This window comes from Kwoniella bestiolae, chromosome 3 (genome assembly GCF_000512585.2).
Source record: "Kwoniella bestiolae CBS 10118 chromosome 3, complete sequence".
NCBI classification, from domain to species: domain Eukaryota; kingdom Fungi; phylum Basidiomycota; class Tremellomycetes; order Tremellales; family Cryptococcaceae; genus Kwoniella; species Kwoniella bestiolae.
In genome coordinates, this window is record NC_089243.1 from 1,731,670 (window position 1) to 1,753,487 (window position 21,818).

The 21,818-nt window shown below is 46.6% G+C and overlaps 13 protein-coding genes across 13 annotated transcripts; 4 read left to right on the top strand and 9 right to left on the bottom strand.

The window, feature by feature from the left end:
• Positions 1-125: 125 nt before the first annotated feature.
• I302_105328 (cysteine-tRNA ligase) lies at positions 126-3,448 on the bottom strand (the record flags this gene model as incomplete). The annotated part of the gene is made up of 11 exons (XM_019195192.1): positions 126-665; positions 795-1,068; positions 1,165-1,262; positions 1,326-1,451; positions 1,529-1,636; positions 1,712-1,944; positions 2,065-2,380; positions 2,522-2,914; positions 3,039-3,135; positions 3,199-3,287; positions 3,353-3,448. The coding sequence occupies 11 exons, from the start codon at positions 3,446-3,448 to the stop codon at positions 126-128; spliced, it is 2,370 nt and encodes a 789-aa protein (XP_019042905.1).
• Positions 3,449-4,099: 651 nt separating this feature from the next.
• On the top strand, positions 4,100-5,140 carry I302_105329 (endoplasmic reticulum vesicle protein 25; the record flags this gene model as incomplete). The annotated part of the gene is made up of 7 exons (XM_019195193.1): positions 4,100-4,131; positions 4,194-4,323; positions 4,394-4,478; positions 4,551-4,620; positions 4,718-4,848; positions 4,959-5,032; positions 5,093-5,140. 7 exons carry the CDS (start codon positions 4,100-4,102, stop codon positions 5,138-5,140), a joined length of 570 nt encoding a protein of 189 aa, XP_019042906.1.
• A 430-nt stretch (positions 5,141-5,570) lies between these two features.
• I302_105330 (uncharacterized protein) lies at positions 5,571-6,852 on the top strand (the record flags this gene model as incomplete). The annotated part of the gene is made up of 5 exons (XM_019195194.1): positions 5,571-6,020; positions 6,210-6,288; positions 6,377-6,404; positions 6,500-6,609; positions 6,716-6,852. The coding sequence occupies 5 exons, from the start codon at positions 5,571-5,573 to the stop codon at positions 6,850-6,852; spliced, it is 804 nt and encodes a 267-aa protein (XP_019042907.1).
• Positions 6,853-7,201: 349 nt separating this feature from the next.
• On the bottom strand, positions 7,202-8,558 carry I302_105331 (uncharacterized protein; the record flags this gene model as incomplete). Its single annotated transcript, XM_019195195.1, has 5 exons — positions 7,202-7,388; positions 7,527-7,602; positions 7,704-7,995; positions 8,205-8,331; positions 8,446-8,558. 5 exons carry the CDS (start codon positions 8,556-8,558, stop codon positions 7,202-7,204), a joined length of 795 nt encoding a protein of 264 aa, XP_019042908.1.
• Positions 8,559-9,311: 753 nt separating this feature from the next.
• I302_105332 (uncharacterized protein) lies at positions 9,312-10,956 on the top strand (the record flags this gene model as incomplete). The annotated part of the gene is made up of 3 exons (XM_019195196.1): positions 9,312-9,752; positions 9,983-10,270; positions 10,510-10,956. 3 exons carry the CDS (start codon positions 9,312-9,314, stop codon positions 10,954-10,956), a joined length of 1,176 nt encoding a protein of 391 aa, XP_019042909.1.
• Positions 10,957-11,182: 226 nt separating this feature from the next.
• On the bottom strand, positions 11,183-12,177 carry I302_105333 (uncharacterized protein; the record flags this gene model as incomplete). The annotated part of the gene is made up of 4 exons (XM_019195197.1): positions 11,183-11,495; positions 11,723-11,891; positions 11,989-12,073; positions 12,148-12,177. The coding sequence occupies 4 exons, from the start codon at positions 12,175-12,177 to the stop codon at positions 11,183-11,185; spliced, it is 597 nt and encodes a 198-aa protein (XP_019042910.1).
• A 540-nt stretch (positions 12,178-12,717) lies between these two features.
• Positions 12,718-13,170, bottom strand: I302_105334 (uncharacterized protein; the record flags this gene model as incomplete). The annotated part of the gene is made up of 3 exons (XM_019195198.1): positions 12,718-12,752; positions 12,818-13,039; positions 13,119-13,170. 3 exons carry the CDS (start codon positions 13,168-13,170, stop codon positions 12,718-12,720), a joined length of 309 nt encoding a protein of 102 aa, XP_019042911.1.
• Positions 13,171-13,741: 571 nt separating this feature from the next.
• I302_105335 (uncharacterized protein) lies at positions 13,742-14,346 on the bottom strand (the record flags this gene model as incomplete). Its single annotated transcript, XM_019195199.1, has 4 exons — positions 13,742-13,794; positions 13,893-14,069; positions 14,132-14,219; positions 14,281-14,346. The coding sequence occupies 4 exons, from the start codon at positions 14,344-14,346 to the stop codon at positions 13,742-13,744; spliced, it is 384 nt and encodes a 127-aa protein (XP_019042912.1).
• A 481-nt stretch (positions 14,347-14,827) lies between these two features.
• On the bottom strand, positions 14,828-15,514 carry I302_105336 (uncharacterized protein; the record flags this gene model as incomplete). The annotated part of the gene is made up of 4 exons (XM_019195200.1): positions 14,828-14,898; positions 14,982-15,116; positions 15,255-15,348; positions 15,446-15,514. 4 exons carry the CDS (start codon positions 15,512-15,514, stop codon positions 14,828-14,830), a joined length of 369 nt encoding a protein of 122 aa, XP_019042913.1.
• Positions 15,515-16,067: 553 nt separating this feature from the next.
• Positions 16,068-16,949, bottom strand: I302_105337 (uncharacterized protein; the record flags this gene model as incomplete). Its single annotated transcript, XM_019195201.1, has 3 exons — positions 16,068-16,129; positions 16,369-16,470; positions 16,790-16,949. 3 exons carry the CDS (start codon positions 16,947-16,949, stop codon positions 16,068-16,070), a joined length of 324 nt encoding a protein of 107 aa, XP_019042914.1.
• A 671-nt stretch (positions 16,950-17,620) lies between these two features.
• I302_105338 (uncharacterized protein) lies at positions 17,621-18,906 on the bottom strand (the record flags this gene model as incomplete). Its single annotated transcript, XM_019195202.1, has 4 exons — positions 17,621-18,119; positions 18,287-18,516; positions 18,582-18,679; positions 18,753-18,906. 4 exons carry the CDS (start codon positions 18,904-18,906, stop codon positions 17,621-17,623), a joined length of 981 nt encoding a protein of 326 aa, XP_019042915.1.
• Positions 18,907-19,248: 342 nt separating this feature from the next.
• On the top strand, positions 19,249-20,189 carry I302_105339 (uncharacterized protein; the record flags this gene model as incomplete). The annotated part of the gene is made up of 5 exons (XM_019195203.1): positions 19,249-19,282; positions 19,349-19,407; positions 19,472-19,669; positions 19,905-19,991; positions 20,124-20,189. 5 exons carry the CDS (start codon positions 19,249-19,251, stop codon positions 20,187-20,189), a joined length of 444 nt encoding a protein of 147 aa, XP_019042916.1.
• Positions 20,190-20,398: 209 nt separating this feature from the next.
• Positions 20,399-21,553, bottom strand: I302_105340 (uncharacterized protein; the record flags this gene model as incomplete). The annotated part of the gene is made up of 5 exons (XM_065870069.1): positions 20,399-20,519; positions 20,584-20,672; positions 20,731-21,105; positions 21,188-21,343; positions 21,407-21,553. The coding sequence occupies 5 exons, from the start codon at positions 21,551-21,553 to the stop codon at positions 20,399-20,401; spliced, it is 888 nt and encodes a 295-aa protein (XP_065726141.1).
• Positions 21,554-21,818: the final 265 nt, after the last annotated feature.

Consider the following 21,818-nt stretch of genomic DNA (forward strand, 5'->3'; position numbering starts at 1 on the left):
CCAGTGGTTCCCACTTGTTATATTGTATAAATGTATATTACCATGCATGTGGTTGTATCTAGAATCCCATGTCTAGTCCATTCTCAACCTGTATATGCCCTTCTCTCCAGTACAGCCCACACGACCTACCTCCCCTCCTGCTCGTTGACCCAAACCAAATACGCCTCATGCAACTTTTCCTGCACCTTCATCTCCTTCTGCAACTTCTTCACCGCATTCTTACTGACCTCCTTCCCCTCTGAGTCTTTCGTAGGTAATCCCGAATCGTCCCATTCAGTGTACAGTCCCGTGACATTCGGAGGTCTAAACATATCTTTAGGGTTCACTCTGCCCTTCTCCAACTGAGCTCGCTTCTTCTCTTCTGCAGCTTTGGCAGAAGCTTCTTTCTTAGCTAATTTCTCAGCTGCAATTCGTCGTTTCTCCTCACGAGCAGCAACGAGGGAAGAGGGATCAACAATCTTCCATAATGCGCCTCCGTCGTTACCCTGTCCATCGTCTAGTTGAAGACCCAGTGAGACAGCCTCTTCGTCCCTGAATTTATCGGAGAGGGATAATATCCGTTTTGAGAGTTGGTCGGGGGAGATTGTCTTGTCCATGGCTAGTTTTCTGACTGAGTCTCGGAAGGAGGATATCGAACGTGCCCATGGTTCAACTTGGGTTGATACCTAGACAAGTTACGGCAAAGTAAGCTCTACCCTGAGGACAAATGAAATTGCTCTGCTCATTAGGTGCAATTTAATGGCCTGGTTCGATTGAAATGTGATGGAACGAGGGAAAGAACAGTTCCCACTCACATCATGACCATTCACACCCTCCTGCCCACCAACCGTAGCTATCCCCCACCCTATCCCATTCTTAGGCGGTGCACCCTCGCCCAACCCAAACATCCATAACATCCTCGTTATCCATTCTGCGATGTTGGTCACCACTCCAAGATTACTTTCTCTGCCTTTTGTCGAGAAGTAGATGTTGGTTTTGGCGATGAGATCAAGAAGGATCTGGATGGCGGTAGGGGTGTTGAAGGAATCGCAGAGCGCTGCGTGGAATTCGCTTTGAGCGGTGAATAGGCTATAATGATAAGGCGTGAGATCAGTAATGCGTCTCACATTTGGTGATCTCTCGTGAGACACAGGATTCATCAAATAGGAAGAAGGCGTTACTCACTCATTGGTGATAGCCTCTTCGGCGTCTCCCATCTGATGTTTCCCCTCCGAGGATGGGCCAGCTTGTACCAATCGAGCGTTTACGTTGGCGAAGAAGTTCTAAGTGCAAGCGACCCGTTAGTACACCTTTTCAGAAGATGCCTGAAGAAGAAACAAGCTCACATCAAAAGTCTCCTCCTTAGCTTTCGTATCAGCTATCAATCCTCGACTATAGTCTAATTTCTGATTCCAAGTCTGCAGCATGAATGCCAAACGTAATCTTCGAGCGGTGTTTCGCGAGAGTTCTTCCTGTAATACATAATACAACAACAAAGGCATCAACATGCGGTGATTACAATAAGTTTCACGAGAAGGAATGAACTCACCTCGATGGTTATGAAATTCTTCAACGATTTACTCATCTTCAACCCCTCAATATGTAAATGTCCAGTATGCAAGAAGTAATTCACCCATTGTTCACATCCATGGTATGCCTACGAGTTGAATTCACTTATCAGCTTCATCGTTCAGATGTCACACATACGAAGGTAAAACGTAAGCTGACGCACCTCGCTCTGGGCCAATTCATTATCATGATGAGGGAACATGAGATCCACCCCACCCGAATGAATATCCATTCCTCTACCAAGAATCGCAGAGGCCATGACGGAACACTCAATGTGCCAACCTGGTCTACCTTCTCCCCAGGGGGATGGCCAGGCAGGTTCGCCAGGTTTGGATTTGGCTTTCCACAGGGCGAAATCGGCAGCTTGTCTCTTCCCTTTCGAGCCGGTCAGAGCGCCTAGAGCGATATGTCAAGATCAGTACTGGGGTCACCCAGAGACATAGAGAGATTGATCAAAACATCCCATTATCACGAGAATGGAGTGAGAAGAAGATAATTAAGAGACAGTAGACTCACCCTCACCCTCATCAATCAACTTCTTATTCCCTTTACTCCCAGGCTGCAACTTCGCATAATCATGTCTGAATCCATCCCCCTCAGCCCCATCAAACTTATTGACGTCAAACCATACACTCCCCTCAGCTTCGTACGCGAACCCATTGGATATTATCTTTTCCACGAAAGTGACGATCTCCGAGACGTACTCTGATACGCGGGGTTTGAAATTTGGTGGGAGGATTTTGAGCTTTTCCATGTCGTTGAAGAATTGTTCTTCCCAGTATAGGGCTAGGGTGCGGGAGACTGCGATGGGGTCTTTGATTGTGTGGCCGAGCTGCGAACAAGTATTGTTGAAATTAGCATGTATCGCAGTGAAACGATTGAAGAGGAAGACGTGTTAGTATATTACATTGGAGGAGGAAAGTGAGACTCAAGCACGCAGAGTCATCAACGATGCAAGGAGGACATGACTCACGGTCTCACCATAATATGGTCCCAAGACATCACTAGCCCCATCCACCAGATCCACAACATCGCCCTCATTCGATCCATTCAATAGCCCCTCAGCTTTCTTGATAGCCCCGTGAGCCTTGAGTAAGCTCGCAAGGTACAAAGCAAACTTCTCCTCTTTCAACCTTGCTTCTTCGGCGAACTTCACATCTGATTTATCCTTTTCCAAGATGATTTGAAATATCTCCAGATCGTCGGAGGTGTCGAATGTGAGTGGGGAAGGGAGGGATTTGATGAGTTTGGAATTTAGGAATTTGGAGAATGCTAACTTCGTATCGTTGAGGAGCGAGGGGGTGATGGAGGGGTTGGAAGATTTGGTTTGGTCGAGGAGGTATTTCTCTCGGGCACGGAGGATGATCTGTTGGTTGTGGGTCAGTTGATTTTGGTCGAAGGGAGGAAGAGGGCAGACCGTGGATGAAGGTCGAAGCAGACGAAATTTGAGAGATGAGTGGGAGGATAGGAAGGGTGGAGAGTGTTCTCACTTTGTCATCGATATCCGTTATATTCATAACGAAATTGACGTTATACCCAAGATAATCTCTCAGTATCCTTCTAATGATATCTTGAGTAAGGTAATTCCTAATGTACAAACACTATCAGCTGAACATCTACCAGAATGACAAAGTGGAGATAGTAGCTAACCTCGCATGACCCATATGACTCGAGTCGTACACTGTCGGCCCACAATTGTACCAATCTATATGTTTTGGTTTACGAGTCTTGAATACATCCTACCAATACAGATAGTCTCATCAGCTGTGTTCACTATGCCGATAAGCTATGGTCAGCTACATACCTTCGACCTCGTGAGGGAGTTGTACACCCTCAGTACGGGTTCCTCCTCCAGTGGTTTGGTCGAGGTCGTAGCTTTTGTTGAGGTTGTGATTGACATTCTGAATATGCTTGATTGCAGAGTAGGATGAAGGAATTTGGTTGAGAAATGAGTAGGTGTGGGTTGTAATGAGCGTGTGATGTAGGGGAAGAGGAATGACCTCATACAGGGGGTGATTGATCGGGTGGGTCGAGTTGACTATTGATGTCGTGATTGGGGAAGGAGTAGTTATGGGAAAGTTCAAAGCACCTTACAACGACGTTGTAGACTGCCTTCCTTTATTCTGCAGTCTTGACTTTTTGGCTGCTGTTGCTCTCGAGAACAGAACCAAATTAACCTTTTACAACAAACGACTCACTCGCTGAATCCGGAATCTAATTACAGGTACAGACCGTTGTGCGTTTAGGCGCACGAGACCAGCAATGTTTGATTCGTATGCCTAATGTTACACGCGTTTTGGTGGTTTTATGTTCAGACGTGGAGGTGCATCATCTCTCTTTAGGCTGTCATTTTCAACATTTCATACCTCTATTACCTTTGTCCATCAGATTCAAGACCACGAAGAAACGATTCGACGACCGAATCATGATATTTCGACCGATATTACTCCTACTCTCACTGTTGTCAGCAGTATACGCTGTGAAGTTCGACCTGGTCGCCGATAGGTACCCTAAACCGAGTGAGTCCTTCCACCTTTCATGAGGTTATGACATGCTAATCTCTCTTTGCGGTTCTGTAGGATGGTAAGCTGAATGCTCCTCGCAGCAAAATGCCGTAGCCTGCGGTGCTGATGTTTACCCTCTAGTATATGGAACTTTGCTGCTGCCCACTCGTTGGTAATTGTCACAGCCAACGTACCGTACGAATTTGGACAGAGGGTGGATATTGAAATTCTAGATGGGTCGGAGAGGGGGAACGTATACTTGAATAAAAAGGTTAGCTACGCAATACTCTCTTGTCTTTGACACAGAGATGAGGAGCTGATATGAATCGTGGTGAATGTAGGATATAAAAGGAGAGACTAGATTGGCTATTACCACGCATGAGTCTGCTGATGTTGGAGTATGTTTGAGGAATTACCTGGAGAGTGGTAAGTCCAGTCTACCAGCTACGTGTAGACATTCGAAGATTCATAGCTGATCTTCTCCTCTGTATCTTTCAGATTCGCATGAGAAGTTATCGAGAAGTGTAGATTTGGATGTGGATATAGGAGCAGATGCCATAGATTACAAGTGAGTCATCTGTATTCATCTGTGATAGCTTCTTCTCGAAGCCAGCTGTATTGCTTCGTGGCCTGAGAACCGGACGTCAGCTGATTTCTCGATGCAGTGCCATCGCAAACCAAGAGTCCCTGTCCATCCTCGAAGTAGAAATGCGTAAGCTCGAAGCGGTAGTGAAGGAGATTGTGGAGGAGATGGGATACCTACAAAGGCGAGAAATGAGAATGCGAGATACGAACGGTGAGTCGAGTTGGAACGATTTTGATATATCGTCGCCTAGATCGAAGCTTGATGGCACACCCTGTGAGGCACATTTGCTGATCTTGCGATTATGTATCTATCGTTTGCAGAGAGCACCAATTCTCGAGTGAAGAATTTTTCCATACTCATAACGATAGGTATAATTGGACTGGGAATATGGCAGGTAAGCTACGGTGTACCCTTCACCATAAAGATACGGTATAGCTGATTGACCCCACTATAGCTCATCCACTTACGGTCCTTCTTCAAACGTAAATACCTCATCGACTAGGTGTACAGTGATGTTAAGTGGGATAGGAGGGATGAAACGAAATTGCATAAACTCGTCAACTCTCTTCATGAGACTACTGACCGTATCAATGATGTTAGGAATAGCATTTTCGTCTAAATGTTGAGCAAGATGATTGATTGTCACTTCTTCAACTCGTAATTCGTACAAACTGATGGTTGACGTCGGATGACGTGTACTATACTCACTAATCTACCAAAGGATGGGTCCGTGCGTCGCCAAGTCATACTCATATCTCTTTATTCCTTCCTTTCCTCTCATCGATGAAAAGTATATATAACATATCAACCCACCTATTTATCTCTTTCCTTCCTTCTCTCTTTCCTTCTTCTTCCTCACCATCCACCCATCCAAACTCAATTTATCCATCTTATTCAATCAATCATTCAAAATAGGTACCCTATTCTCCAAGATGGCATCCAACTTCTACCCCTCTCAAGGCTCACCCTACCGCCAATCCCCCCAATCCAGATCGATCAACCGATCGAACACCTCCCCAGATCTGGTAGGTATCGACGAGGAAGATCACTCCTCTCCTTCTTACAACCAAGCCAACTCCCATACCAACAGACAATGGCTTACCGCCAACAACAACGTCAGCCAATCCGCACCGCCCACTCCTAGAAAGGTTAACTCGGAGTTCAAATCCCCCTCTTTCACCGATAGAGGACGACCTTCCCCCGGAGTCAATATGGGTTTACCTAGGAAGCTCACCAGACGAGCAGCCGGGTCGAGCTCTTCCCTCACTCCATCAGGAGAGGAATGGAATGAGGTGGACGGTGGGGGAGCGAGGAAGAAGATGAGATATACCAAGGAGGAGGAGATGGTTGAGGAAGTAGATAACTTTGATCCAATGGAGGCTGTGAGTTGCTCTTTTCCTTCTGAATAATTTCGCCTTTCTTCCTCCCTTGCCACTTCGCATTATCTTGGGGTTCTTCCTGCCTTGCTTCCTTCCTTCCTCTTTGACAAGTAACATTCCCTCCCATCGATTATTCGCTGCATGTCGACTGCGTCTCCTATGATTCATGCTAATCCCTTGTGACACACCCAGATCCACGTATTCGACTCCAAATGTCAACTCGAGGACGAATGGGATAAAATCCAAGAACAAATGGTCGCATTCCTAAAAAGTGAGTCTGAAGGGTCCTCAGCGTTCCAATCCGAAAATGTTTCCATAAGAAGCGAGATAGAGTTGGCTTACCTCGTCTTCCTTGTCAGATTACGCCAAAGAGACACTTGAGCATGCGTAAGCACCTCTCTTTATCTTTTCCTCCCAATCGTCGTTCTTTGGGACGACATGATTCAAGCTGATGTGATATCGATGACACTGACATTGGGTAGATATGAAAATATCATTCAAGTAAACTACCTCTTCACTACCATGAACAAACAAGCTCAGGAGGATTTGTTGGCTGGTGTTGCAGCTATTGAGAAGGAAGAGGCAGAGCATGGTGAGTCTTCTTCTTCGTCCGTTTCTTCTCCATCCTACCACGCGATTCCAATAGATGGTATTTGAGGTGATGCTTACGAGATGATGTCATGGTCTTGATCCTACAGAACGAGCTCGAAAGATCATCACCGACTTTTCCGAAGAGATGAAGCGAGCTGCAGAGGTGCTCAGCAGATTCGGCGATCATGGGAATCCGCTCAAGGCTCTTATGGCTAAGAGGGAAGGTGGGACTGGTGGGGCGTAGGAGTATCATCATGAGTAGGAAGACAGATGTGTTTTATCTCAGAATCTCAGAGGAAGAGGTATAGTCCAAGCGAGATAACACTCTCAGGTCGAGTAGATTTAGTATACTGTCAAGATCATCAATGTAGTAGTAGTGTAATACCTCATGACTTCCCACTGATCAGTTACATGATTATTTATCATTGTACATCTTACCCATATTTCAATTTCACCTTCATTTTCATTTATCCCATGCATATATGTACACATTACTCGATGGTGCTCTTTGGTCTGAATTGTATGTAAGAGCACACGTATAATCCCAAAACCCCCTTTATCGATCTACCCTATCTTCAACATTTTACTCTATTTTACTTCGCAGACACGCCCATCTCCCATCCAGGCTGCATCAAGTACCCTTTGGTCTCCCCCTCTGCCTTTTTCAGGTTATCAGTATTATCGAATCGAACCAGGAACGACTTGGAGCCCTTGTTGGGTTTGGGGTGCGATTTGGGGAGAGGAGAGGAGAAGGTTGTGATGGATTGGAAGCCTGTGTATCTATCATGACGAAGGAACAAGTCTGTCAGTCGATTATCCACATACTGGACGGCGCACCGTATCGTGGTGGCGGAAACACATTATACTGGACTTGATGAAATCTGAGAGAATGTTCAGAGGAGAGGAGAGCACACTCACTGAGAGAACAGCGCAGACATTATATCTTCATTACATTCAGGCGGCAAATTCGAGCATATAAGGGATGGCTGGTCGTCTATACCCAACCACCAGGGAGATCAGCAGGGTCCATACCTCAACCATCCATCCATGAGGTTCTAGCGGGGTGATAGGTGGAACGGTAAAAGGGATACCCACCGTCATCCTCATCATCCAACTCCATCTCCTCTTCGTCCTCCTCCTCTGGTAGGGTATCACCCCTCAACCTCTTACTTTCCCTCCCACCCTCATCCCCATCCTCAGCCAGATCCCTCTTCTCCCCCCTCAGTGCAGCTTCGTCAGCCTCCCGTTCTTTCTCTAGTTGCTCGTACTCCCCCTGAGCGTTTGATACTACCAACTTGGCAGCTTCCATGGCTGCCTTGTCTCGGGATAGGGAGGGGTCGAGACGCGAGAGGGTGGTGTTGGACGGTGATTTGGAGTATGTTATTGACTAGTATATTGATGTGTATTAGCACTGGTCACTTGAATGACAATACAGTGTATTCGTTATTTCTCAGTGTTGTGTCGAAATACCAGCCAGAGACATTCTATCAATCACTCTTCTTCTCGTTCTTCAAGCGATCTCTCTCCTTATCATCATCACCCAACAACTGAGTGGGGAGCAGCCAAGACAGCCATCATATGCAGACCCCAACTCACCAGCTCCTTATCATAGAACATCTCCCCACTCAACCCCCTCATAGCAGCAGTCGCAGCAGCCTGTTCCGCGAAGACAATGAACGCCTGACCTCGTCCTCCTCCATGTTTCTTCGCTACTATGTCGATCCTGCACCAATACGAAGCGAGACGGGATCAGCACTGTCCCAATCCAGTACCACAGCACTACCACGTTGATATTGCTCATGGTAGTTCATCCAAGTGTAAGTTACACCACACTCACACTTGACCATACGGTGTGAATAGGGAATATAGCGAAGCCTTCAATTCCGGTTTCTTCGTCTTGGTCTCTAGGTTGGAGACGTATAGCGTTGGTGAGGGCTTAGCAAGGGCCATGGTGCAGGTATCCGGTATGAAGAATGTAGAGCCTCTATGACGATTCGCAGTTGTTCTGTTCAATATGTAGAAAGTGGGATATAGGATGTTTTCGACTCTGGCTTTACAAAGAGCATGAGCATTAGGATGATCGAAGATGAACTTGAAGACGTAAAGTGGGTGTTGGAAATAAGATATATTATAGTATAGGCGGGATCAATCTGGTCGCAGCTGTAAGTTGATTGACGCGAACGTGGATGCAAGGTTACTAGTTTACTCGTATTTGTGGGGTGATAGAGATCAGAGATCATCTATATACCAGCTTGTACCCATATCTTCCATCGATAGATATACTCGGGGTAGTATCGCCTTCCACATCAAAGATCAGCTGAGCTGGGGTGCATCTTGTTGAAGATTTAGAAGAAGATATCCCGATACTTTCGGTACGTAAATTCACTTTTTAGACGCGTTTCACCTTAGCCTCGACATTCCATTCCGATTTTTATGGTTCCAGGATTTTTTTAGGTGTCTTTGGCCTTTGACTTTGCATCACACGTTGGGTTGGGTTGGACTAATCATTCTTTGTTCATTGTACAGTTATCTCAGCATATGCTCATTACGACAAAACCGAAGATCAGTTTCCAGTATATATCGAAAGCACATCTCACGAGTTTTCGAGACGATACCATACGACACGTGAAACGTAGGATTATCTAAAAAGACCATATCATTGGTCCCCCTTCACCCTTTCACCTAACGCACCAACTACTCAAAATGACATCCAACCTCACCTCCCCACTCTCACTTTCCAACTCCCTACCCACCCTAATATCGACCTACCTCCCCGTATCTCTCCACCCATTCTTCCTCCTCTCCTACCCCATATACCCTAAGCCCACCTCGTCCTTCCTCCGTTTATCCTCTTCCAACCCACCTACACAAATACTCTACGACAAAGGGCACAAAGATGTATATTACGCTTTATCATGCGCTATAATATTTACTCTGCTCCGTTCATTCACTATGAACTATATATTCCAGCCTTTCGCGGGGTACGTATTAGACAGGAATAGAATATTAGAATATAGACAGAAAAAGGTCAAGATGGTGGAGGAGACGAAGAAGGAGAAGAAACATCGTCATCACCTTGTGACGCGGTTCTCGGAGCAGGCATGGAGTATGTTGTATTGTACGGTGTTCTGGACGCTGGGGATGGTGAGTTGATGTTTTACGATGCGGTGAAGGGTGTTTGGTCATTGTTGGGAAGGAGGGAGACTCCTTTGTTCTTTCTCCCGACCATCTCGCATCCTTATGATTGAATCTTCATCTCTCCAACTATTTACTACGACTCGTCACCATCCTAAACGCAGTATCCTCCTATCCTTCCCACTGCACACCCAACCCTACATTTATACTCTAGCTAATACCCCCACTCTGCACCACAGTTCACCCTCCACTCCGTCCCCTCACCCACATCCCCCGAACAATTATGGGGCATATACCCTTACACCCCTCTACCAGCTCTGACCAAATTCTACTACCTCGCACAGTTGGGATGGTGGTTCCACCAAATCTACGTGATAAACTCTGAGAAACGACGTAAAGACCATTGGCAGATGTTCGGGCATCACATCTTGACTATAACATTGATTGTTACGAGTTACATTGCGAATTTCACGAGGATAGGGGTTGTTATTCATGTGTTGATGGATTTCTGTGATATCTTTTTACCTGTGAGTGGGCTTTTTTCTTAATTTTCTTGACTTGGTCTTTGGGGGTGTAACCTGTGTTGTGGTTTCATCGCTCTACCGAACCTTTGAAGCCTTGATTGCTCTACACATCTGTTCTTCAAAAATTCCCGTCTTCTTCTGACTCTGGCTATTCATCAAAGTCATGTCTTGTTCAATGAATCTCAAAAGTATATGACAATTCTCACCTTCAACCCATACTGATTCTATCCTTTGACTCCCAGCTCGCCAAGATGCTCCGCTACCTCTCCTACTCCCGCTCATGCGACCTAACATTCGTAATCTTCCTAATCTCATGGTTATTCTCCCGTGAAATCGGCCTCTTCCTAGTAATCAAGACCTCGTATCTCGATGCACCACGATTCATCAAATTCAAGTGGTCCCCCTCCACAGGGCAGTATCTAACCTACGAAACGTACCTCGGTTTTATCGGTTTGGTGAGCTTGTTATGGGTGTTGGCTAGTATATGGTTTTACATGGCTGTTAAGGTTGCTGTCAAGGTGGTCAGGGGACAGGGGGCCGAGGATTCAAGGTCGGATGATGAGGAGGAACCTACTGAGGATGGGGAGGGCGAAGAGGCGGTGTTGGAGGATGTACCGCAGAGTGTTGGGACTACTACGGGTAAAGCGCTGAATGGGAGTGCGAATGGAGAACTGAAAAAGAGGAGGTGATGATGTAAGTGATAGATGAAGATAAAAGTGGTATATAGATCGATATACAAGTCAAGCCATATCCTGCATTATGCAATTTTACAGAGGGCAGTACGTACTATGCTACAGGTGTATCGATTATACCGATAATGCGACGTAGAGTACAGACATGACCCGATTGTATACACAAAGAGGGATAGAAAGACCAAGCAATCTAACTCATCCATCGCTCCAGAGAGTTAAGGTACTACCCCACACTCCTCTTCTTGAACCTCCTAGCGATCGAACTGAATTTACCATGTTGCTGATAAGGATGATCCTCATAATGGACGTGATTGGACGCAGTAGGACTGGTAGGTGATTGCGCTGTCGTCATTTGCATGCTGGCCGGAGGGACCGATGGAGAAACCGTCCCTGCCTCGCTGACTGTCGAGGGGAAGGAGGTCATGGAGGGCGCTTTGGATCGTTTCTGCATCTTCCTTGAGGAGGTGATGGAGGGTGTGGTAGTACTGGGTGAAGGAGGGAGAGTCTCGATATAGCCTACTGGTCTACCTGATGGGCTGATTCAGGCAGACAGTGAATGGTCAGTACGTCATCCGTATGGTGAGCTCTAGCTCCTTCCATATCGTGCAAATTCGTATAGCACCCGATCTAAGATACTAGTGCTCGTACCCAAACCGTCTTATCCGGTAAAGCTAGAAGCTATCTCATCCATAGTCGTACACTCTCTCATTTCATCCATCGGACAGACAGTGACGACAGACAGTGACGACAGATCCCCACTCACCCTATCAATCCACCCTTGGGTATTAGCCCCACCAAATACCCCTCAACCGCCGCTATTTCTTCTGCACTCCACGGAGAGGCCTTACCAATTTGTAATTGGGTCGTTCCGGTTGTCACGCCGTTATGAGAAGTATAGCTCGATGTGACGGAGTATCCGATTGATTGGTGGGCTGTGAGGAGAACAACGATATGAGGAGTCAGTGACCCAAGTTATCACTATAATTCGTAGGCATTTATATGGTGTGATGAGCGGATCGTTAGACCTACAATGCCTGAACGCCATCGAGGCTTGTCTTCGAAATGCCTCTTCCAGCTGAGGGGTTAAAGGTGCGGTGGTAGTGTATGTTTGCCACTGGGATTGTATCATATCAGCCAAGTGTGACTGCCTGAGGAAAAGCCTCTGTGCAGCTGGGTGAGGATACTTACGTGCATTGGGGTGGATTGCCAGAGACTCATGGTGCTAGACTGTATCGCCGAGTAGATCTTGATAGATCAGGTCAATATTTTGAGTTAAAGCCAAGGATGAGAGATCAAATAATGATAATCACTGCTATGTATTCAGAGTAAGTCATGGATAAACGTCGAGTAGACAGCCATAGACAGCATTGACGTCAGTCCCACCAATATGATCCTTTGAGTGCGAAGAAGAGTGCATTGACCCCCTTTTCCCCTTTTCCAACGAAATACACACAAGGTCAATGCGCCAATTGGAAGGGTATGAGTTAGTGCACAGCATTGTATATTTTGTGTGTGTGTGTCAACTTCATCTAGAACGACGCCGAACAAGAACAGGATTTTATTTGGGGGAACGTTTGCCAGGATCCAATTGATGAGGGATCATTCCGAGATGAAAGTAGTGGTATACTAGATCTCATAGAGCAATACCGTGCGCAACGTATATTAATACTGTACGCATGTATCCCAAATGTTTTTTACGTATAATCTGAGCACTGAGCAGGTCCAGACTTTCAGATACGGATCCAGGTCCTCATTTTCTCACGCCTTCAACCTCTTAGGTCTCCCATTCAACCCTACAATACGGTCACGACTACATCAGCTCAACAGCAATCTGCAAGAGGGCAAGAGATGTACTTACCCGCCAACTTATGTCGATGCAGCGCTGCCTCCAAAGGTTCCCATCTCGCATTCGTCCATTTCCCTTTCTTCGTAAATTCAATCTGGATGTACCCGTCTCTCCCCTGAGGTTGATATTCCCCTCTTCGAATTTTGAGGGTTTCCTCATGTCCATTCGTATTGATGTAGTCCGTCGGTAGAGGTGTCGGGTTGAGAGTGGGAGAAGGTGGTGGGACTTGCTTTGCTATGGGTAAGTTTCAATTTTGGGTCTATCAGATCCTTCATGTGTCGTTACAAAAAGTGAGGATGCAGTATCGTCTCACCTGTTAATAACCACTTGAACTTTGGCAAGATCTTGTTCTCTATCTCATCCATCGAGTCGGGTTGATCGGGTACAAGATAGAATCGGGACTACACATAGTGAAGGCGAGTTTGTATCAGCACGGACTCGGATGGACGGACCCCCCGTCTCGTGTTCACCCACATAGACTCCATTATCGTTAATTATCTCTGCTCCTCTTCTTGAACTTCTCGAGATGTTTGAGCCCCTCGTTATCACTCAGCAATCACATCGATCTCTTGAGTGGGTGAGTAAATATGCAACGACAAAACCAATTAGCATAACAAATAATCCAAAGCAAAATAAGATCAAGATCAAAATTGAAATCGAAATCGCCAATCCATTTGGTTGTCTATCGTGGAGAAATGATGGCAAGTGAGATTGAAAGGATGTCTTGTATTTATACACTATCGGACAAATTTAGAGGGAGAGTACTGTACGTTCCAAACACACTAGTGCTACGACTGGATCTGGTCTATTCTATACGAGGGTCAATGTCAGGAATCGGAATGCAAACATATCCACACCATTTGTTGAGCATATGCATACACATCCATCTCCACATACAATCGCAGTAGATTGATCCGATCGCTCGCTGTCTACTTTCTACTTTTGAGCTTGCCCCTGATCCTTCAACTTTCTCGGCCTCCCCGCAAAACCTGAATGATCGTATGCAATGTAAGCTTGTATGCTTCTCAGCTCCCACCCATCCAGCGTACAGATAGAGTATCAGGAAAATGAGCAGAAGCAGACTGACCGACAAGACCATAATGATGCAATGCCTCAGACAACCAATCCTCCTGTCTACTGGACCATAACCCCTTCTTGGTGAATTCCACTTGCATATACCCGTCCGTACCGTGAGGTTGACCATCCTCTTCAGTGTCTGAGGACTCATCTTTGATTGCTGGATCCAGCGGCGTGACCTGCTCAGCTGGATCATGCACAGTACAGTACCCCATCAGCGCAAAGATTAACCCCTGGACTTGGACGTACCAGCTAAGATCCATTTGAACTTGGGTAATATCTTGTTCTGAATGATCTCCATCGATTCCGGCTGGTCAGGTACAAGGTAGGATCGGGACTGCGTTCATTTCATCTATCGCTTGTTCCCTGCGGATCGTACATAAGAGACGAACACCCACATATACACCATGATCATTGATGATCTCCGCCCCTCTGCGAGAACTCATCGATATGTGTGATCCCATCGTGCTGGAACAGACTCTGTTGATACCAGCTTACATGGATGACAACGGTCAAAGGCAGAAGATTAGACAAGTGCTGTATCGCGAATGAAATAGACAATCATTCAATGATTTCATGGTCAGCTGATTGGGATTAGATCCATAATTGCGCATCGGGCGTTTGGAGGGGTGTGGGTGTAGTGGGTGTGGGTGTGTGCGTGCCTTCGGTGGACGGGCTTGGATCGCCGTCAGTTCGCACAGGATCATTCACCTTCCGACCTAGCAATGTGTCCTTGCGCATTGCCTGATATTCAACATCCCATTTATATAAGCCGTACTGTATACTGTACTAAAAGCCATACACGTGGCCATGGAAGGCATTTCTGCATGCTACAACACGCTGACCTCACATGCGACGTCAACCTACGTTTCCCCTCACATCCATCAACCTACCATGCAATCTCGGAATATGCTTTACAGAGACTACATTGAGTACCCCATCACTTCAAGCTACTCCGGCAGGTCGCGAACATCCATTACGACCATCCGCTGCGACAAGACTGATAGACCATGATCCTGCGAAACGAATCTAGTTTCAACATCCATGCTTGACCTCCATAATCAAACGGAATGATATGTTTGACACGACATCCACTCACTCCTCTTACTCAACCCTTTAAATTCCTTTTCCAACCCCACCACCTCACTCTCCACCCATGCTCTGGAATTATGACATTTCACATTGTACGAGCCATCGCGATTATCGTTTATCTCAGTTTGCATTATACCTCGTACTGTGTGATTCCCAAGGGGTATCAGTGACCCTGCCATCTTCCGGCAGACCAATTCCATGATTTCTACATAACATTGGGCAGATGACACTGCGGATGACCTGGTAAAAGCTGTGGGTGGATACCGGTGAAATCGCTCACAATAGTTTTTCTTCAGATGACCCAGCTCCTCCGCCACTTCCTGCTCGGTGGGATATCGATGGCCTGTCAATCCTGTGATCTCGTATATTCTGTCCTACACCATACGAGCCGATGAGCTCGACGAAGTGATATCGTCAAGGGCGACTGCTGCCAGAGATGGGAAAATAGATGATAACATGACTAATACATACCGACTCAGCATCACCATTGATCAGCACTCCATCACTCCTATTCTTACTTTTCGAAGAATTCTGACCCATATTGTATGTAGCTTGTATCTTGTCAATATGAAGATATCTCGTATGGGAGCAATGCTTTGATTCGACTCAATAACGATGAAAACATTAGAGTGATATTTGAACTACAACCCTTGGTTTACATATGCATATCCACCATACAACAGGGACAAAAGTCAGAAGACACCAGACCAGCTTGCGTCATCCTTATTCTCTTACCGCATCCAAGGAATGGGGAGAGAAAAGAAGTACGTGTATCTTTTGTAATCGGGTTTTGTAGATTTGGAGAAAGGATCCGAATAGTCGTTATGACTTTACAGCTTGCAACATACTGCACACCTTAAGGTCCTCATTGGCCGGATTTAAGCAATGCGAATGGGTCATTATTTTATGCCAGAATGGCAGCAGATATCAATATCCTTCAATACATTCTTCTACATACCGCATCTGTCCAGGCCTGCATCTATACTCCGGGTAACACGACATCGCACCTCACCTTCTTATGGCCGGTCCACCGCTTTCTCCGTCATCTTCCTAAACAGTTGTCACCCAACGGTTATGGAGACCAATCGACGGCCTATTGGGTTGAGCCGTAGTATTGCTGTTGTGGGTGACCCTGGTGACCGTGAGGAGGAGGAGCTGAAGGAGATACCAGGTCAGACTGATTGACAATGAAGGGGCAAACAAGAGACAACAAGAGGATGACGGGCGAAAAGGGGACAGGGAGAGAAATGGGCGGAGAGGAGAAGGGAAATGACAGTTCTTCAGTGAAAAAGGGCTAAAGCAGAACTCCTGTTTGTTTTGCTCTTGGATAGACCAAAGGAAAGGAATGTCTATTTTGGTCTTTGCTGATCCAAAGGAAAGGGTTGAATACTCACGAGGTGCCCCGGTGTAGGCAGGTCCATTTCCAACAAAGTTTCCATTACCCAAGTAAGTGTATCCTCCAGGACCAAATGATTCTTCCGCCTTCATCTTTTTGTCTGCGAGGAGAAGAAAAATTATCAGCATACGAGCGACTTCAGGTTATGAACATGCCGTATGTGTATGAGGAGATGAGAATATGAGATCAGGATTGGAAGAGGGGGAGGTAGTCATGGAGGACAAGAATGATCTCAACAGGATGCGCCTGCGATCTTCTGATAAAATCGCATGGGCCTTCCCCCCTGCTGTTCATGACCATCTCTCGCGCGCGTATCTCTCGCAGGCGGTTAGGTGTGGCGCTCCTCCTTTTTCGCTCCTTGTCACTACCAATTTACCCCACTTCACCCTCATCTCCAGCAAAAGTGGTAAAACACTCACAGATCAACCAGAAAGCGTGCAAATGGCCAGGAATGTATCCCAACAGCGTCAACAAAATGTTGATAAGTGTATCGCACCCGCAACCGGTGATCATGATCGCCGCGAGAGGGGGGAAGATGATAGCGACGAGAATCAAGATGATATCGGAGCCTCGGACCATTTTGGGTGGATTTGAGTGGGTTGGGGGTGTTTAGAAAAAGTTTGGTGGGTGATATGAGTGGTGGAGTCGTGCGTGTTGGTTTCGGTGGTTCTGAGAAGCTTACGGAGCTATGTGGGTGTTGCGAGAGATATGTGAATGGAAGATGAAAAGGAGATATCACTGGAAAAGAGATGAACGAGTTGTTGCTGTGCGAAGTGAAGTGAAGTGGTGGCAACGTTGGACACGGTTACGGATGTGGAAAGGAGGTGTGGCACATGTCACATGACAGTGACGTCATCGCGCTTCGGGCGGTGGAATAAGCATGATTTGCCTGGGAGGGTGCAGGAGATGCTTCAGCATAATCACCAGTACCCTTTGAGCCATGTCGTTGATGCATTAACAGAGCAGAGGTCTTCAGAAATCGAGAGAACACAAGCGCGAGCCATCTCATCTCTACTCTGATGAAGATTCCAGCGCATCTCCTTGTAGAATGAACATCAAAGGCACACCACGATGCGTTGCCTCATAATGTTATAATCGGTGACAAATACTGATTTCTACTCTGTGTAGAACGGATGCTCAGATGTGTGGTAGTGAAACCCAACCTTGGATCGACTGATGAAAGACATCTCCTGAGACCCATACATACCAAAATATCTGACACCCTTAAGTTCTATTTACAAGAACTGCTCCTAAACCTCCCATATAAAGTTCCTAACCTCATCCAACCCATTACCGCCCGCCTCCGTCTCCTCTTTCAAACCCACCGGTCCCAATCCACTAGCTCCAAAACTGACTTCCACACCCTCCACATCATCCCAGCTAAACCCGCCCTTCCCACCCCAAATCAAACTCTCGTCCTCCCCCTCATCCTCTCCTTCCACACCCACTCCGCCAGAACCAGCACCAAACAGCCTGGCGAAGAATCCCGAAGAAGAAGTCCCAGCGACTTTACCCATCGACTCGATCTTACCTCCTGCACCGCTCTTTGTTCGTGTGGCTTTTAACCGGTCCATTTCACGGGTGAGGATCGACTTGACTCGGTCTCGTGCGGTAAACAACGATGATTCTGGGATTTCACCTGTGGAGCGAGTGAGAAGGTCGGATTTGTGAGCTAGGATTAGGAATTTGATGGGTTCTGAATGGGTGAGGCTGAGGTTGGACAAGGTTGTGAGGATTGGGGGAAGGTCTCTGCGATTAGCGACATATCAGCATCGCTCATACCATTGGTGAAATGTCGAGGCAGCGCGTAGTTGAGCGTCGGGGATAGAGGCTGAGCTTTGACTTTTATAGCTAATACGTAATTCATGCTGTCGGGGCAACAAAACTTCGTAATTTGAGGTAGTAAAGCCACTCACTCAGCGACAGCCGCAGAATTTCTGACCAAAGCCTGAATATCCACCACAAACACCACAGCACTAGCCTCTCTCACATACTTCTTGAGCTCATCTTTCAACCTCGGATGTCCAGGCAGATCGACCAATTTGATAAGTTTCGACTGGCCATCGTCGAATGGCGAGTTGAGGGGGAATGTGGTTATGGAAGGCTGAATGGATGTGTGCGTCTGAATGTGTGTGTTGTGGACAAGCTATACACGAATAGTTATGGTCAGCCGAGTACCATGTGGTATTCCACTGGCACGCTTTGGCTCACTTTAGTGAATATCGATGTCTTGCCCCCATCGCTGGGTCCGATGAGTAAGACTGTGGTTGGGCCTGACCTTCGGGATGTCTTCTTGCTGGTACGGAATACTATGTCACATGAATCGTGTGAGCTTGTTACCTCGTCAGATATGGCAGCATAGCATCTGTCATAGAAGCTCACGGCTCAGGAATATCAACAATACCACTAATCCCCCAGCAGCAGCTACGAATTTAGGATCCTGCAATAACGGATGAGCGAGTAACGAAGAGATAGGCTCGACTTCGGGAGTGGTGGCTGTATCTGTCGATACGACTTTTCCTTGTGGGCCTGACATCTTGATAATCTTTGCCTTCCGGCCTTTGAGTGGGACGATGTGCTTGCGATACCAAAATATTGTATCTCGAGAACAGCATAGATGAAGCAGCAATGTTGTTGATTTCGGTTACTATCCTGTTCTCCTTCGTTATGATTTGATCCCGTCATCTCTTGCAATTTAGCGTTCCACGTGGCTGTCGTTCGTTTTTCCCTGAATCTGACGCGGTTGGATCGTCGAGCATTGTTGTTGGTGGTGAGGATGTTATGCTGTTACCTCCTCAATTACATCTCATGCTTAAATGTTATGACCCACCTCCCCTTCGATCTACACCACACCCATCCCTCGACTCTCCTGTACAGTATGGCTGACGTGAAAGACCCAAAAATTGCTGAAGGTCAGTTGGTCCGCTTTAGGTATACCCAATGCCGAAGACGAGTCTTGTAGCTGATAGTCTAATCAGCTTACGAGAAGATAAGAAGCAACAACGATGAAACCACCTGGTTATTGCTAGATTACGAGGTGAGCTGTTCTCATAACATTCAACTTTCAAGGAAGCTGACATCTTCTTTTCGATGAACGATAGTCGGACAAATCCAATGCTCTGACACTCACCAAGACCGGAACCGGAAACATCGAAGAATTAGCCAAAGAACTTCAACCACAACGAGCTTCTTTCGCATATGCTAAGATCAGGTATGAAAACGATGAGCATTCGTTCAGGGAGAAGTTCGTTCTGGTCATTTGGATTGGAGAAGAGGTCAAGATCATGAGAAGGGCGAAGGTGAGTTTGCTATTTTTGCTAACGGGTTTGAGAAGTATGGATCACACAGCAAGAAGGGCGTCAAGGATACCTGGAAGGGGGGCACGAAAGATCAGACTGATATATACTGAGCAGGCGAGAGAGGGAGAAGTCAGATAATCCGCCTCGGCGTAGCATTTCGATCCCCCAGGCAATACATGAACCGCGATATTCCATATACCTGACCTGATAGCTGATCTCACATTCGAATGATTAGGTCTCAGTACACCTCGCAGACGTCAAGAACGTCCTCCGAGCGTACTCCATTGAAGTTTCAGCATCAACTACATCAGATCTCAAGCAGGTAGGTCCCTATCTCCATATACACAACTCATTTTCTCTCACCACCGGGCCAGCTCTCGCTACAACCTGTTATCATCCTTCCATTCTGCGTAGCTTTCATTTCGACATAGCACTAATTCAAATCGCTTAATAGGACGACGTGGTCACTCGACTACGACGTGCAGGAGGAGCCAACTATGATAGATCCAAATTCGACTAAACCACTTAAAGCAGCTTACACTGCTAAACAATAATCATGCAGATTTGATTGGGTCAGGAGCAGCATAAATTGACAAGGTGACATACATAAGAACTCATTTGGCATTGACACGTAGGGTGTACCGTGACACCAAAGCACAACACATATCAATAGCAGTCAAGTTAATCATTCCGAACATCGCATCTTCCGATAGGCATCGTTGGGACCTATTACTCAACCAAAACACATCGGCCATATTCCAGTCGATGACCCTCGTCACAGCTAAACGCGTTACATCGTCCCTTTGTGCATGTGACGCTGTTCGTGATGATACCAGGCATGGTCAGGCAACTAGCGATGGAAACCACGATCAGCGCATATCACATGGTTGCTTGTCATTCCATGAAACACTGACTTAACGGCTTCGCCATGATAACCAGTCGTGCCCACCTCCCCGTGTATGCATCCTCCACACGATTCCAGTCCGGTTTCCATGTCGATGCACTACGAATTAAACATCATGTGATCGAGTGTTCAATGCGAGCGAGCCATATGAACTCACCTCAAAACTATAATCATCCCCGTCCTTGATCCTACAGGCGCTCAATCCACTCGGACAAAGCCCCCTCCCCTGCTCACCATCTTCGAAGCCACTAATTCTCCTCTTGACAAATTCGCTAGGACCAAAGCTATGATAATAGTGATAATAGACTCCCACCCCACACTGATCGGTCGTAAATGGTGGACCACGCTGATAACATGCGCAAAACATGTTGTTCGAATTATCGAGATGACTGAAATATGCATTAGGGTATGTCGAGCAGGCGGTCAGGCACTCAGGAAGGGACTGAACGGTGAAGTTGTTTGCTGGGCCTTGGGCGAGGAAGTCGAAGCATTTGTACCATCCCCAATTTGGTGGTGGGCGGACGAGCTCGGCCTGTGACGGATGCAATCAAGCAATTGTTAATCTTGATGGGAATTGTAATAGTATGATGAATGGACGAGAAAGCAAAGCTCACTGATAAGTTCGGGTATGGACATGAGCTATCGGCGATCAGGTGCGCAGCATCAGGTTGGACGGTGGTGCACCAACATAAGCTTGTGTTGGGCTGAACAGTCGAAATTCTCGAGTAGGCATAGGTATCTTGAGGACTGGAGAGTCGTCTGCAAACTTCCTGACGGGACATATAAGGCTCATTATATACTTATCAGGTTGATGGTATATGAGGGACACTCACTGGGCAGGTGATGGTAGCGGTATTGTACGATCTGGGGAAGATAGCGTTGATGTTGATGACTGAAGGGTTGAAACATCCAGCGAAAACTTCAGCCGCAGCCACGGAATATGACAAGGCGGCAACGATCATGGGGACGACCAGAAACATGTTGGAATGGATTCGATAGAGGTAAGATTGGGACAGTGAGGAAAGTCAGATGCATCTTACTGATAAATGCTTTTCAAATGATCTCAATGATCCCATCATTCAACTGACATGCTTTAAATGCAGGTGCACAGATTGATCGGAGATCTTCCCCACTCAAGACATTGGCCCATGGTCACGTGCCATCAAACGCACACAAGATATGTCGGTCTCGAGGCAGTGCATCTAAAGGGGTCCAGACATGAGCTATGATGCATGGGTTAGAGCA